The sequence below is a fragment of the Eutrigla gurnardus genome, assembly GCF_963514095.1.
Source record: "Eutrigla gurnardus genome assembly, chromosome: 7".
Taxonomy (NCBI): domain Eukaryota; kingdom Metazoa; phylum Chordata; class Actinopteri; order Perciformes; family Triglidae; genus Eutrigla; species Eutrigla gurnardus.
In genome coordinates this window covers 25,185,824-25,199,796 of record NC_139921.1, presented here as the reverse complement: position 1 = coordinate 25,199,796, position 13,973 = coordinate 25,185,824, and the positions used below count along the sequence as shown (strand labels likewise).

At 44.5% G+C, this 13,973-nt stretch overlaps 1 protein-coding gene across 1 annotated transcript in view; it reads right to left on the bottom strand.

Moving 5' to 3' along the window:
* The window catches only part of akap6 (A kinase (PRKA) anchor protein 6), a 135,498-nt gene that overhangs the window by 93,005 nt on the left and 28,520 nt on the right, over window positions 1–13,973 (bottom strand). The window contains exons 6-11 of the mRNA XM_084013869.1: window positions 13,761–13,973; window positions 11,978–12,295; window positions 11,433–11,573; window positions 11,226–11,354; window positions 10,877–11,140; window positions 1,865–1,987 (exon numbers count right to left, since the gene is read on the bottom strand). The exon at window positions 13,761–13,973 is cut by the window's right edge and continues 411 nt beyond it. Coding sequence (XP_083869995.1) covers window positions 1,865–1,987; window positions 10,877–11,140; window positions 11,226–11,354; window positions 11,433–11,573; window positions 11,978–12,295; window positions 13,761–13,973 — 1,188 coding nt within the window. The remainder of the gene's footprint in view (window positions 1–1,864; window positions 1,988–10,876; window positions 11,141–11,225; window positions 11,355–11,432; window positions 11,574–11,977; window positions 12,296–13,760) is intronic.

The window sequence follows — 13,973 nt, the reverse complement described above, 5'->3', positions numbered from 1 at the left end:
ACAAAACCAAACCAAAAAACCTAATGGGTTTCCATTAAAATGACAAAGACATAGAAACAACACTCACATCGGTCTACTGGGTGAAAGTCCTGTGTTTCTGGACCCGGACTACTACTCGAAACGCAAGAAAACAAAAAGGCACCAAAGTAAGACACTAAGAGAAGAATCCCGGTGGGCGCTCTGTGTTTTTAGACCCAGACCTGATCCCGACATGGACTTCCACGGACTCATTTGAAGCTAAATTGTGATTGGTCGAGAGGAAACGTGACCCGCGACAATATCTTCCCCTTGTTTTTTTAGGAGGCTGTCGAGGTAGAGGAGATTTACTGGGAGGAGATTTACTGGGATTATTAACTACATTTCAAATCGGGGTCCCCTGAAGCTACAGGAACCAGTCATGGTCCCAGTGGAACAGCTGAGACTTGACTGGGATCAAAGAAGAAGAGATCCGGCCAGTTTCCTGTCGTTCGCATGTTTCCACACATAATCTAAATGACGAAGACATAGAAACAACACTCACACCGGTCTCCTGGGTGAAAGTCCCGTGTTTCTAGGGGATTCGTTTGGTAACTTTTTCGGCGAGCGGGTGAGTTTTGGTTTGGAGATTCGACCCCGTTGACATGGTGGTGCATTGTGGGATGTGTTTGGGGGGCGTGCTAACTGGACTTTGATCTGGATCCGTTGTGGCACGGGGAGCCAGAAGAAGGTCCTGGAGGACCCGGGTCATGTACTCAAGTATAATGTTGAGAATGTATATTGTTGTTTTGTTATCATGATGTTGTTATTTCTGTCATTTCTCTGTTTTTATGTAGTGATTGTATTATATGTATAAACGAGATGATCCATATCGAGGGGTTTAATCCTTAATAAACACATTTCAACATTAGAATTTTGAGGTTTTGTTCCTTTTTCTGCTACTTTACACTTTGACCCCACAGCTCTCGTTACGTAACAATTATCAATATGAATATGTCTCTCCAGGGACGCCACCCTCCAACACAACAAGGTGCTGGAGTGAGATTCAGTGAGAAGTGGCTTCAATCAAGGGTTTTATATTCCCGCCTGCTGATTATTACTATTATTGTGTAATTTAGACTACACATCATATTATCTGTGGAGTTTTAGAAGAAATCTAAATGTTGATCAACTGATTTGTGATCAGCTGATTCCAACACCTTAGATTTAAGACTTTTTAATGCCACTTGGAATTAAATTTAAGATAAAATTTAAGGAGAAAAAACAATAAATTGCTTATTGTGTTGGAGAAAAAAGGTCGACGCCCAGCGTCATTGGATTTTTGGGGAATCCTACAGCTGAGGTTAAATTATATATTTAAAAAAAAAAATTGATGTTGCCAATTATTTGGAGATTTTGAATTGAAATGCGTTATTTTAACACCACTGAGCGAATGGAAACGTTTAAAAACATTCTTTTACGGTGTTCTGCGTTTCCACGGGAACGCTGCTGCTTCAAGAATCTGCTTTAAATAAAGAGTCGACGTTCAAACGGGAGAGTGGCAGGTGGAATTAGTCTGCTGGTAGAAGCGACACACGCAGGTGTGTGTGTGTGTCACATCCATATGCATGTATGCAAATACGTGTTCATACAACCGTGTGTGTTACGTGTTGATCACAGCACTCGTATACATTTATACCTAAATGTATACAAGCTTTGACAGGGTGTGTGTGTGTGTGTGTCTTTGTGAGGACCATTTCTTTGAGACTCGGGGAGAAGGAGGACACTTGGCCGGTCCTCGTCCTTGCTGCTCGAGGGTGAAGACTCATTTTTTGAGGTTGAGGTTAAATCTTTGGGAAGGTGTTATATCGATGGGGATGTGTGTGTGTGTGTGTGTGTGTTCTCTCACCAGGTGTGTGTCCAGGTACACCCTCAGGCTGTCCAGATCTTGTCTCGGTGGCGTCCAGTTCTCTGTGCTGTCCAACGCCTCCTGCAGCCACGAGATGAACCCGTCCAACTGCTGCACGAAGCCCTGGGGACGAGGGACGAGAGAGAGAGAGAGAGAGAGAGAGAGAGAATTTAGTCAGATGATTTAAAAAAATATATATTATATTAACAGCATGAATAAACAGTCAGGAGCCGGCTGGAGTCACATCAAAACAAGACAGAAAACACTGCAGAGGATGAAAAAAAACCCCATAAAAAACAAGGTGAGAAAGAAATCCAACAGGTAACGACATTCAACAGGGCGAGAGAGAGAGAGCAACAGATTGGAGGGAGGAGAGGATGAGAGGATGAGGAAGGGATAAAAGAGAGGGAAGAGGGGAGGCTGGACGGCGTTTTAGAGCCGAGTCCGGGTGAATTAATTCAAGGACAGACGGAGAGAGAGAACAAAAAGAAAAGGAGACCCGCATGACAAAACAGGTAAACAAACATTAGGATGAATACGGAGGGACGACGATAAACCCCAAAGATGGATCATCTCTTTTTCAAGGGGGTCCCAACATGTAACACGATCACTGCATAATAACAGAGAAATGACAGAAAACGTATGAAAATTTTACATTTAAAAAAAGAAAAGAGAGAGAAAAAAGATCAATACAACAACGTACACAGAAACAGAGAAAAAAGAGAAGTGCATGAAGAATAGAAGACAGAAAAGTCATTTAAAAGTAAATCTGTAAAGAAAAGAGAAGGAGCGACGGGGGGAGGTACAGAACGGAGCGGAGAGGACGAGTTGGGAGGAAGAACACGGTTGTAAACAAAGATGGTGTTGTGTGTGAGAGATGGAGAGAACAGAGAGATTCAGAGATGAAGAGATGAATGGAAATGAAAGAGAGGCAGAGTGGTGTAAATAACACCAGAGAGTTGAACATGCTGGCAGGTTGCCCTTCGTCAGGCAGACGGACGGACGGAGAAGAGGAGCAGAGGAGGAACAGCGGAGCGCTCGTTGCTCGGTGGACAGCTACTGCCATCTACTGGTGGAGAGGGACACTGACGAGGACTCAAAGAGGACACAATCATGTTGGGTTGCTTTTTAAAAAAAAGAGTATGAGGTAGAATTCCTGCTTTGCTGTTGGAAGAATCACTAGAAGATGAAGAAGAAGAATCCACGTGTGTGTGTGTGTTCTAGTGTTGATTGAATCCACTTCCTGAGGAGGAGCAGAGGAGGAGGCTCGGAGGAGGAGGAGTTTAGAGGAGGAAAAGACGATGCTTGGAGAGAAGATGAAGTTTCCGGATGTTTCGGTGTCTGAATGTCTTTCTTTACGTAACAAACTCACTAACAGATCGTGTTTCTCGCTGCTAAAGCTAAAAACTTAAAAACAAGACGTGTCGTCCTCATCGTGGGGCAGATTTACTGAAAGGTGGCCCACGATGCATCTGGGTCAGGATTTGACTGCAAACGAGCATTTTGTAATAATAAAAAAAAAAAACGCTTCTTAATCGTCATAATGACAAAATGTTTTTTAATGAACGTGTATGCAGAGTTGCAAAAATGATGACGCTGAATGCAAAACATTCAGACGACGTGTTTCATGTTTTCCCACTAAAATACGGATCCGAAGCCACGAGTCCTGCACAAGGTTTATGAGATTTACATTAAAAAAAAAGTGTTTATTTAAAAAACATAAGTTACATGTAATTTATAAAATAATAAAATGTGATAAAAAAAAAAACGGATGAAAACTGTCACATTAACGAATACGAATATTTACAGTAGATTCTTGAAAAACGTTTGAGACACCAAGCTACAGAATTTGCTCGAGAGATCCAGTCATAAATACAGGATGTTTTTATGAATTAAAAGAAATGGGACGACCTTCAGGTCTCACGTTGAAGGTGAATAGTCGAGTTACTACAATGAGACGAACGAGTGGCTCTAAAAACATCTTCAAAAACGACAAAACGGACAGAAATCAAGTTGGAAATGTAACGAGAGTTGCTTATTGTTAAAAAGTAGATTCAAAAGGTGAAACCATACGATATATATATTATTTGTGATCAGCTGTTTTGCTAAAATGTATTTCCTTATGAATGAGTTGGACTTTGAATGCACCGTGCAACAGAACCACGAGATCATCTTCACACCGCTGAAATGAAAATGCAGACTTCTTGTGTATTCCGGGTCTCCTCCACGAGGAAGCACACAAAGGTCAGCGGAGCTGCACCCGGGATCTGATGGAGTCCGGATCGCTGCGGCACAAAGACCCATTTACATAAAACTGAAGAGTCTCCGGTCTCTATCAGACCTCAAACATCTCGTCTGAATAACAAGTGTAACTGTGACCGCGGATCATCAAGAAGACAATCCTGATATTTTATACATCCGCCGTTGTTTTCCCATCTTCTCGCCGGGCGCCGTCCGCCGTCCGGAAAGCTAATGGCGGCGCCGCGACGGAGTCTGAAGGTAAAGCTGATGGAAATGAGTCGCGAGTGCATCCGTACTTTCACCTCGCCGTATCCAATCGGTACGTGTGCATCTTGGTAACGACACCGTGCACGTGAGAGCGTGCACGTGAGATAGAAACCTTGACCGATTGAGCGGCGGTATGTTAATCCCAACCGTGACCCTTGGAAAAAAAAATGGGGAGAAAAAAAAACATCGATATGACTCCGTCCATCTCTCCGCCGCTCGTTATAGAGGAGAGATGGAAATCAAAAGTATTGATGAGGAGAGGAGAGGGAGGAGAGGGGAGGAAAGGAGGACAGTAATGGAGAGATGACTGAGGAAAGGAAGAAAAGGAAAGGAGAGATGTGAGGAATCATAAATGGAATGGGAGAAGAAAAAAGAAAAGTTAGACAACAGAGAACGAAAGGGAAGGATGGAAACCAGATACAAGGAGAGAAGGAATCGAGGAGAGGAAAGAGTGGAGAGGAGATGGGATCAGAGGAAAGGAAAGAGAAGGAAAAAGTAAAGGAATGGAAAGATGACTGGAGGAAAGGAAAGGAGAGAAAGGATGGGAAGGAAAGGAAACTCAAGGCAAGGAAAGAAGATATGAGAAAGGGAAGGCGAAAGAAAGGCAAGGATGGAAAGAAGATAACAGGAGAGAAGGAAGGAAGGAAGGGAGGAGAGGAATGTTGATTCAAGGGATAGAGGACGGAAGAGGAGATGAAACAAGAGGAAAGGAGGAGGAGATGAGTGGAAAGTAAAGAAATGCAAAGGAGGGAAAGAAGGAAGTGAAACACAGAAAGAAAGGCAAGAATGGTAACCAGATAAAGGAGAGAAGGAAGGGAGGAAAAGGAAAGAGTGGAGAGGAGATGGGATCAGAGGAAAGGAAAGAGGAAGAGACGATGAGCAGAAAGTAAAGGAATGCAAACACGACTGGAGGAAAGGAAAGGAGAGAAATGAGGAAAAACAAATGGAATTGGAATGGGAAGGAAAGAAGAGAGGACACAAAATGAATGAAGTTAGAGGGAAAGAAGAAAAGAGAAAAGGAAGGAGGAAGAAAGGGAAGCAGATTGAAGGAGAGAAGAAAAAGGGAGAGAAAGGAGGAACGAATAGGAGAGTCAGGCTGGTGGATGAGGGAGAACCGGAGGAGGAGGACAGGGGAGGATGTAGGCGTGAGCTACGGGCAGCGGTTTGACTATCGACCAGCATGCACTGGGGCTGCTTACGGCCGCTTTGATGTCTCTAAACCAGCGAGGCTCCTGAGGGGCCCAACGGCCTGCTGGGAGCCGAACGCCTGATCTGATCCGCCGCCCGGCTAAGCGCTCCGATATCTGCTTCATCTCGTCCTCCCGCAGTCCGGCCGGGTAATTACCGCTCCGCTGACGCTGATCGCTCCGGACTCGAACCCCCGACGGAACCGCGTTCACGATGAACGTACGTCGCCGGAGAGAGAACCTCGACCCGGCTTCACATGAAAGTGGATGAAATGTCCTTCAGTATCAGTGGATGCAGATCATTAATATAATATCTAAATGAGCAAATAAATGATGATGTAAAGTCGTTAGGATGAGCTCCACGTTCCACCGGCTGCAACATTAAAGAGATGAACACATTCCTGCATCAATAGTTGAAATCCAATAATGTTAGATTTTATTTGTATCTTCATATTCATGGAATTATTTCATTCATTAGCTTGAAATGAGCCGTTCTGCATAATCACTACTTTTACTGAGTAGAATTTGTTGCTAAGATTTTTGTGTTTTTGCTGAAGTATAATGTGAATGCACGAATACTTAAATACTTATTCTGAATTTGATGTACAAATACACACATTTTTATATCTATTTTCTGATGGTCTGATGATGACAAACTAATAACACACATGTTATCATGTTAGCATAATTAATTACTCGAGGCTAACAGAATCTCTTGCTTTCGATGGGAAATATCGAATGTAAAAACCGAGCTGATTCTCCACGGTGGCAGCCGAAGTTATTAACTCCAAACATAACGGAACCAAAGAACTGGAGGGGAAGAAACTTTGATTAGAAATTAATTTAAATGAGTTTTAATAGAAAACACGGAACCTGCTGACAACAGCTAAACGTGGAACGCCGTAGTCGGTGAGACGGGTGGAAGAATATATTTCTATATGAAGATGAAGAGAGAATAAAAGGGAGGCCGCTGTCACACCTGACTGCGTCCCTGAGATCGTCCCTGGGAGACCCCTCCGCCACCAGCTGTCTGCTGCCTTGGGGAAAGAGTAATTTCCAAAGCACAGAGTGTTTAACATATTCACACACACACACACACACACACACACACACACACACACACAGTCACCACTTTAAGGACGTATTCTAGTTATTTAGACATCATGAGGATCTCAGCAGGAGCTTAGTCTTTTGTGATGTCGCCTTAAATTAAAATGAGAATGCGTCACTTTCCCTTTAAGAGCGGGTGAATCTCATCGTCTTTTATCGTCTTACATGGAAACATGGAAACTCCTGATTGCAGTAATTGCAGCGTTTTGCATGAGAAGTGTGACTTTTATGGATCCGCTGATATCATTTTTTCTTCTTCTATTTGACTTTACTTATTTTACATGACTATTCTATTTACTTAACATTCACCACTATTGTTTTTTCTTATTCTCCTGTTGTAATTTTTGAATTATTAAAGTTCCATCTCATTTTATAATCCCGACGAAGCACAACTTACTTCTCAAACCTACATCTCCTTTGAACCACAGAAGAAGACAACCTCGCCCTCCTCCTCCTCCTCCATCTCTCTCTCTCTCGTTTTCCCATCATCCTCTCTGTTGACGGTGGGCGTCCCTCCCCCCCCCGCTGGGCCAATCAGATGAGTGTTGATCTGAGTCTGTTGTCTGCCCGTCTCCCACTGCTAGCAGATAGGCCGGCGTGCCGCGGCGCCGCCAAAACACACAGACACCTCCCACGGCGGACGCCGCCGCCGACCCAGACAGCACATACGCCGTGATCACATGACGCACAGGACACTTATCTCGCTCACCGACTCTTTTCACTCACTTTTTGTTTACAGGACATTGCAATGCACTTCAGGAGCCGCGTCCCATACAGCTCAATTAGGAACTTATATATAGTTATATATATATATATTTATGTTTCCTGCATCTCGCTCATAAAATTTCATGAAAACAAGCAGCGGTTTTGTTACGTGATGTGGACACAGATTATGCGAGGGGATGATGAGGAGGTCGAGGTCAGAAAAGAAGTCTTGGATAAAATATTCATGTCGGACAGCAACGGCAGCGTGAAGAAACACACAGGACGGAAACAAAGTTGTGGAAGCAGCTTCAAGGAGTTCATGTTGGGGTTTTTTACGTCGTTTAAAGAATAATATGTCTAAATTGTTGCTTTTTTCTGGCATGACGCATCGCTCCAACGCTCTGATTGGCTCCCGAGGCAACACAAGTCAACAAAGAAATCCAACAGAAAACGTCTTTCTAGTGGCAGGCAACTTTTAGGGTTTAATGAGGAGGCCGCAAATATCAGGACTTCAGGTCCAGGAACTGAAGCTAAACGGATTTCTTCTCCTCTAAAGTTCAAATATCAAATTCTTCTTCACTTCAAATCCACGACACTCCCAACATTTCCCAGAGGAGACCACACTTCTCTCTCTCTCAAGTCAATTCAATGGAGCTTTATCGGCATGACAGTTCCGGTTACAATGTTGCCAAAGCATCAACATATAGAATTTGTCCAAAACATTAGGACAGTACACAATAAACAGTATTTATATGAATTCTATCAACAGTATACATTATGTTTTAAACCTCTTATATCTTATATATAGTGTGTGTGTCTCTCTCTCTCCCCCCTGGACGGTTGAGTTTCCTGTTGGGTTTTATTCTCCGGCTCGTATTCAGCCGAGACGCTCGGCGGAGAAACAGAATGTCATCCTGCACACCGAGACTCTCCTTCTCCTCTCTTCACTTCCTCAATTAGGCAGCTCATCCATCGCCATGATTACATGCTGCTAATTAAGCAGCTAATCAGCTAATTACCCAGGAGCAGAGAGGAACCACGAATGTGTGTGTGTGTGTGTGTGTGTGTGTGTGTGTCTGGTTTAACACGAGGTGTCATGTGTGAAGCAGCAGAGCATAATTCAGAGCATCATTTTTATGCGTTTTTTTTTATATATTTCAGGATGTTGTTGTTATTATTATTATTATTTTTTTTTTGGACTGTTTATCTCTGTGATCCGCTGGGAATAAATCTTTTTTACGAGATATGAAATTAAAAGGCTCTGGTATCTGAAAGCTACATCTGTCCCCAAGGACTCAACAGCGTTCATGTTGGCATTGTGCCGGAGGGGGTCTGAATGATTCACGGGGGGGGGGGGGGGGGGGGGCGTTCAGGGCCGCGAGTTGTTTCTACTGGCGTCCGACTTTTTAATGCTGGGAGTTTAAAAGTGTCTCTGCTTCTCTGCTGCAGGAGTTACTGTCAGACGTCTTGATTTAACAGACAGAAACATCACTTTTATGTTATTTTATAAGTAAAACTGCAGGTGAATGTTTCACTGAAATATCTAAAAGGAATACGATTTTAAAGAAATCACTCAGAAACAGAAACATGAGGTGAAAGTATGTTTTAGCTCTAAATTAATAATTTTCAGTAATAAGAAACTAAATATCACTTACAACACTTTTCTGATGCTCTTTAAACCTGAAAGTGATGAGTTCATATAACCATTATATCATCTGAGATATAGTTTTAATTCACTATGAATGAGTTCTAATTCTTTTTTCTGAAATACGGGAATTAATCTGTTCTAAATGTTTATAAAAGAAGATACATATTTCTAGAAGTTGAGCTTTTGTATTACTTACTGAATTAATTATTTGTGGTCGTTTTATCCCTGTGATATGTTTCCGACGGAAACGCGTGTCGTTAATAAACTTGGGTGGCGTCCGCGGCGTGAGCGTCCGCGGCGTGAGCGTCCGCGGCCGACAGCCACACAGCAGTGAGCGTGAAACCGACCACTAACAACCTTGAAAGGACGGACTGTAATTGAACGCAGCGCACCTTCTGGTTTCCTCGGGTGAGCTGATCTCGGTGCTTTTGATATTTTAATAAATAATGGATTCATCTGAGGCGTTACTTTTCACACATCTCGTGACGTTTTATCTTTTACGTATCGGAGAGACGGAGCCACGGAAAATATAATCAAATAGCTCGAATACCAGCGTCGCCCGGCTTTAAGGAGGACGATCGGGAATCTGGAGAATCTGGCTTTGAAAATATTAGAGACAAAAAAGGGACAGAGAGAGAGAGAGAGGGAGAGATGGAGAGAGGGAGAGAGAGAGAGAAGCAGAGAGAGAGAGAGAGAGATGGAGAGAGGGAGAGAGAGAGAGAAGCAGAGAGAGAGAGAGAGGGAGAGCAGCTTTGACATTTCATCAGTCCAATCATCATTAATTATGAATATGAATGTGGCGGTCTGATGTGAATGTGGGGATCCGGGGGGCGGAGTTTGATCAAACTGGACCTTCAGGGTCACCGATCGCCCGTCCCAAGGACGCCTCCTCACAGATCCACAGATTGATGGCGGCGTGTCCTCGCCATCCTCGCTGCTAATCTGATTCCTCCGTCTGCGGCTGCTGACCCGACACACCAGATAACACCGACACGCTGGACCTCATTGATCCCCGACAGGAAGCACACATGTTTGCAGCAGCAGAGTGAAATGTTGCCGGCAGAGAATCAGAATATTAACGCCGTAGAGAGAGAGAGGGAGTGAACTAAACCTGAATAAAATAAAACAATAAAAGGAATTAAAGGAGGAGGCGGCGGAGCTTCTTTATGGCACTAATTAAACGGAGGAGAACGGATCCCCAGAGCTATTGACATTTCCCCATATTCAATATGACAGATATGACTGATTAGTTCGCCGGGCCAGCCTCATCAATAATCCGCCTGCCAATCAAACGTGACCTTTAAGAGGGGAGGTGATGAATGAATGGGGGCCACGGGACGATCCGATACCAGCCCTTTTCAATCCATCACGGCGGCGGAGGCGGTGACGGGCGAGGAGCGCCGGTGCTGTGCCGGCTTTCTGCTTGGACTCGGGATTAAAAAGTGCACGGATCTGTGTCGCTGTGGTTACCATAGCGACATGGACACGGTCTTTCCCGGTGACCCGGAAGGGTCTGAAGAGTTGTTGTGAAGAGAAGTGGGCGGAGCCTTAATATATTAAGACATATTTCTTGCTAAAAAAAGGTCCCGTGGTTGTCCAGAGGGAAAGGGGCAGGACTTTGTGCCAGCCTCAAGTGGCCGTTTGAGGAACTGCAGCTTTTGGCACTTTCACCTTGGCTTCACTTTTCAGCACCAGAGGTCGCTGCTTGGCGGTTCGCAGTTTCAAACAAGCAGTGGTAAAACAAGCAAAGAAATACAGCAAAAATACTGACAGAGAGATTGAAGCAAGGACACAGGCAGACAGGCAGACAGACAGACAGACAGGCAGACAGACAGACAGGACTACTGTCCATACCTCAATCTTCCTCCAGATGGCGGGGTCGTCGTCCCGACTCTGAATGTCCTCCAGCAGCTGCTGCATCATGAGCGCACCTCCACGCACGTCCACCGGTGGCGCAGCCGGCAGCTGAAGGCGGCGGTCCCCGGACCTCCGGCCTTCGTCCTCTTCAGACTGCAGGTCGCTCAGCGGGCCGGACTCAATGCTCTCGTCCAATGAGGGAGCGACGTCGCTGGAGGAGGTGGAGCTGAAGCGGCTGACGAGGTGTCGTCTGTAAGGAAGCTGGTGGGGGAGGGAGAACGCTGAGTGTTGGAGGTCAACAACATATTTATGGGGTCAGAAACGTTGGATAGACGCCGTGACGTACCAGCGGCGGCAGCAGAGACGGCACGTCGTCCCCACTCTCCCCGACGTCCCAGTCCACGTTGAGCTCCGTCAAATCCCAGTCATCCACATCCTGCAAAGCCTCCTGGGAAGAGTCGCATCCGTCGGGCCTCTGCAGGACAAACATCAAGAATCAACAACTAATAAATGAATCAATCAGCGGTAGAGGCATCTATGTGTGTTAACGAACCAGCGGCAGGCAGTGAGCCAGACTCTCCAGCTTCATGGCGAGCATCTCCGTCTTACGCAGCTGAGCGGGGAGAGCCAGGAACTCCTCAGACCCGTACCAGTGCTCCCCATCTGGACTGGTTCTCGATGAAACCTGGGCACCCTGTCGGAGAACCCAAATACACGTTACATATTGAAATGATCTGAATCAAACCACCAAAAATAGAAACATAATAGAAAGTCAGACATTCATTTTGGGATTAGTTTGTGGAGCAGCTGCTGCAGCCATCAAGCCTCTCATGCTTCCTTTTGTTTGCCTTCTTTTCTCCACAGGAACAATGTGAATATCAATATTCATAAGTCATTTGCTTTGACCATTTATGCATGACTGTGCAGAATGTGAGGCTCGTCAAAGTTTTACCATCGGGTTACTTGTTTTTGTCTTTTCTGTGTTTATAAACGAGTCCCCTCGGTGTCGGAGGTCCACATTACGATGCAGACTAAGTTTGTGAAACGGTTCCACAGTCTGAATTTTGAATTAGTTATTGTACTTTGTACCCCCCTCACCTTCTGACCCTGGCGCTTCACGATCCAGACCGCCGTCTTGCCGGGGCGCGGTCGGGGGTCGGACTCCTCCCCGGACGCCTCCAGGTCCGAGGAGAGGACCTGATCCCTCATGGGGGACGGCAACGAGGAGTCAGAGTCGCTGTGTGTCTCCGGCTGCGTCCTCTCCTTTTGTCTTGACAGGTCGTCCTGGAGGGGCAGGAGGGCGTTGGCGGCTGGTCTGGCCCCGGGTGAGCTCCTCGGGTGGGTCAAGGGTCTCTGAGAGTGTCCTAACGGTTTGGAGCTCAGGTGGTTCCTCTGGAGGTTACGACTATTCATCACCTGAAGTTAAAGACGGCATCATGTCATAAATACAAACACCTTTTCCAAAGTCGAATTCAAGCACTTTTCAAGCACTTCAAGGTTGTATCATTAAATTCAACTTGTCAAATTTCTATCACATAAGACCATTTCTTACCTCCAAGACGGCTAAAGTCTATATGCATGCCATGATATTCTCACACATAAATTATTGTTTTACAACATGGACACACACAACAGAAAACATATTAAAACCCATCAAGTCTCTCTTCAAAAAGGCAGTTAAAATTTTGGACAGGAAACCTCTTCATTTTCATTACTGTAATGTTTTAAAAAAGTTTAACATTCTTGATTTGGATAGTTATCAGATTTTTATGGATGTTTGCCTCATTTTCAAAGTTTTAAATGCACTTGCCCCCCCACCACTGAATGAATTCATTCAGAAAAAAAATAATGAAGGACGAAGAACCAGAGCCTTAACTAGAGGTGATTGCAATGTACCGAGGCGTAGAACAAAATTTGGTCAAATGGTCGTCTCTGTAAGAGGAACGCAGTCCTGGAACAAGTTACCATCACACATCAGAAACTGCGACAACTACTCACTTTTTAAAAAAAATCTCAAACATTGGTTAAAAACAAATCAGACTTGTACCCATATAGCTTAAATACGGTTCTCAATCTGATGCCTGTTCCCAGGGGCTTTTGGTCTATTATTCTGTAACTGGGTTAAAATTGTCTGTTTTATCTTGTCTGTCTGTGTCTGCTTCGCCTTGATATTGTCCGTCTGTGTTCTGTTTTGTAATTGTTCGTTGTATGATTTGTCGTTGCAAGGTTTTAAAGTCTTTTGTGTCTATGTTACCTAGGAACCTGCCTTGGGACTACGGCTGAAATTTAGCAGTTATGCTAAGTCCGGCGCATTTACACTGACGCTTAAGGCATCAATGTTGATGAATGTGCATTGTCCCAACTCAATAAATAAATAAAGAAAAGAAAGAAAGGTGCATTTCCATGCTTTTCCAGCACCTTCCAGCTGAGGTAAACTCCATATTTGTATCAGTCTACTTATTATGTCACTTGTTCATCACATTAAATGAGATGTTATTGTCCTCTAAACAACCAACATGATGTTTGGAGACAGCTTTTTACAGAAGGACCACAAATGAAAGGAAAACTAATTCCACTAACAGATCCACAGAAATATAATCACCAACTATTTTCATCATCTGTTCATCATAAAAAGTCATTTTTCATAAAGAAATGTTAGAAAATGCTGTTTTCAGTCCCTCAGATATGGAGATCTTCTTTTCTCTGTTCTATCATAGATGTCATCACATAGAACACACATTTCAAGACCTTTAGTCTAAATCCAAGCACTTTCCAAACCTTGAAAACACTACATTAAAATCCAAGTGTTTTCAAGGATTTCCAGCACCCGTACCAACCCTGTAAATATATTCCAAACACCAGGAAGGTAAAGATAACTGACCTGCAGGCTCTCGTAGGACTGAGAAACATTCTCCGGATAAACCGAGTCCAGCTCCAACCAGAACTTGGAGCGGTCTGGAGGATCCATGAGAGACGGGGTGCTCCGACTCAACTCGGCCTGAAGCTGGAGTCCAGACAGCAGGCTGCTCTTGTCCAGACCCGCCCTGAAGTCCTCGGAGCCGGACCCCCCGTCCGAGAACAGAGCCGCCCTCTT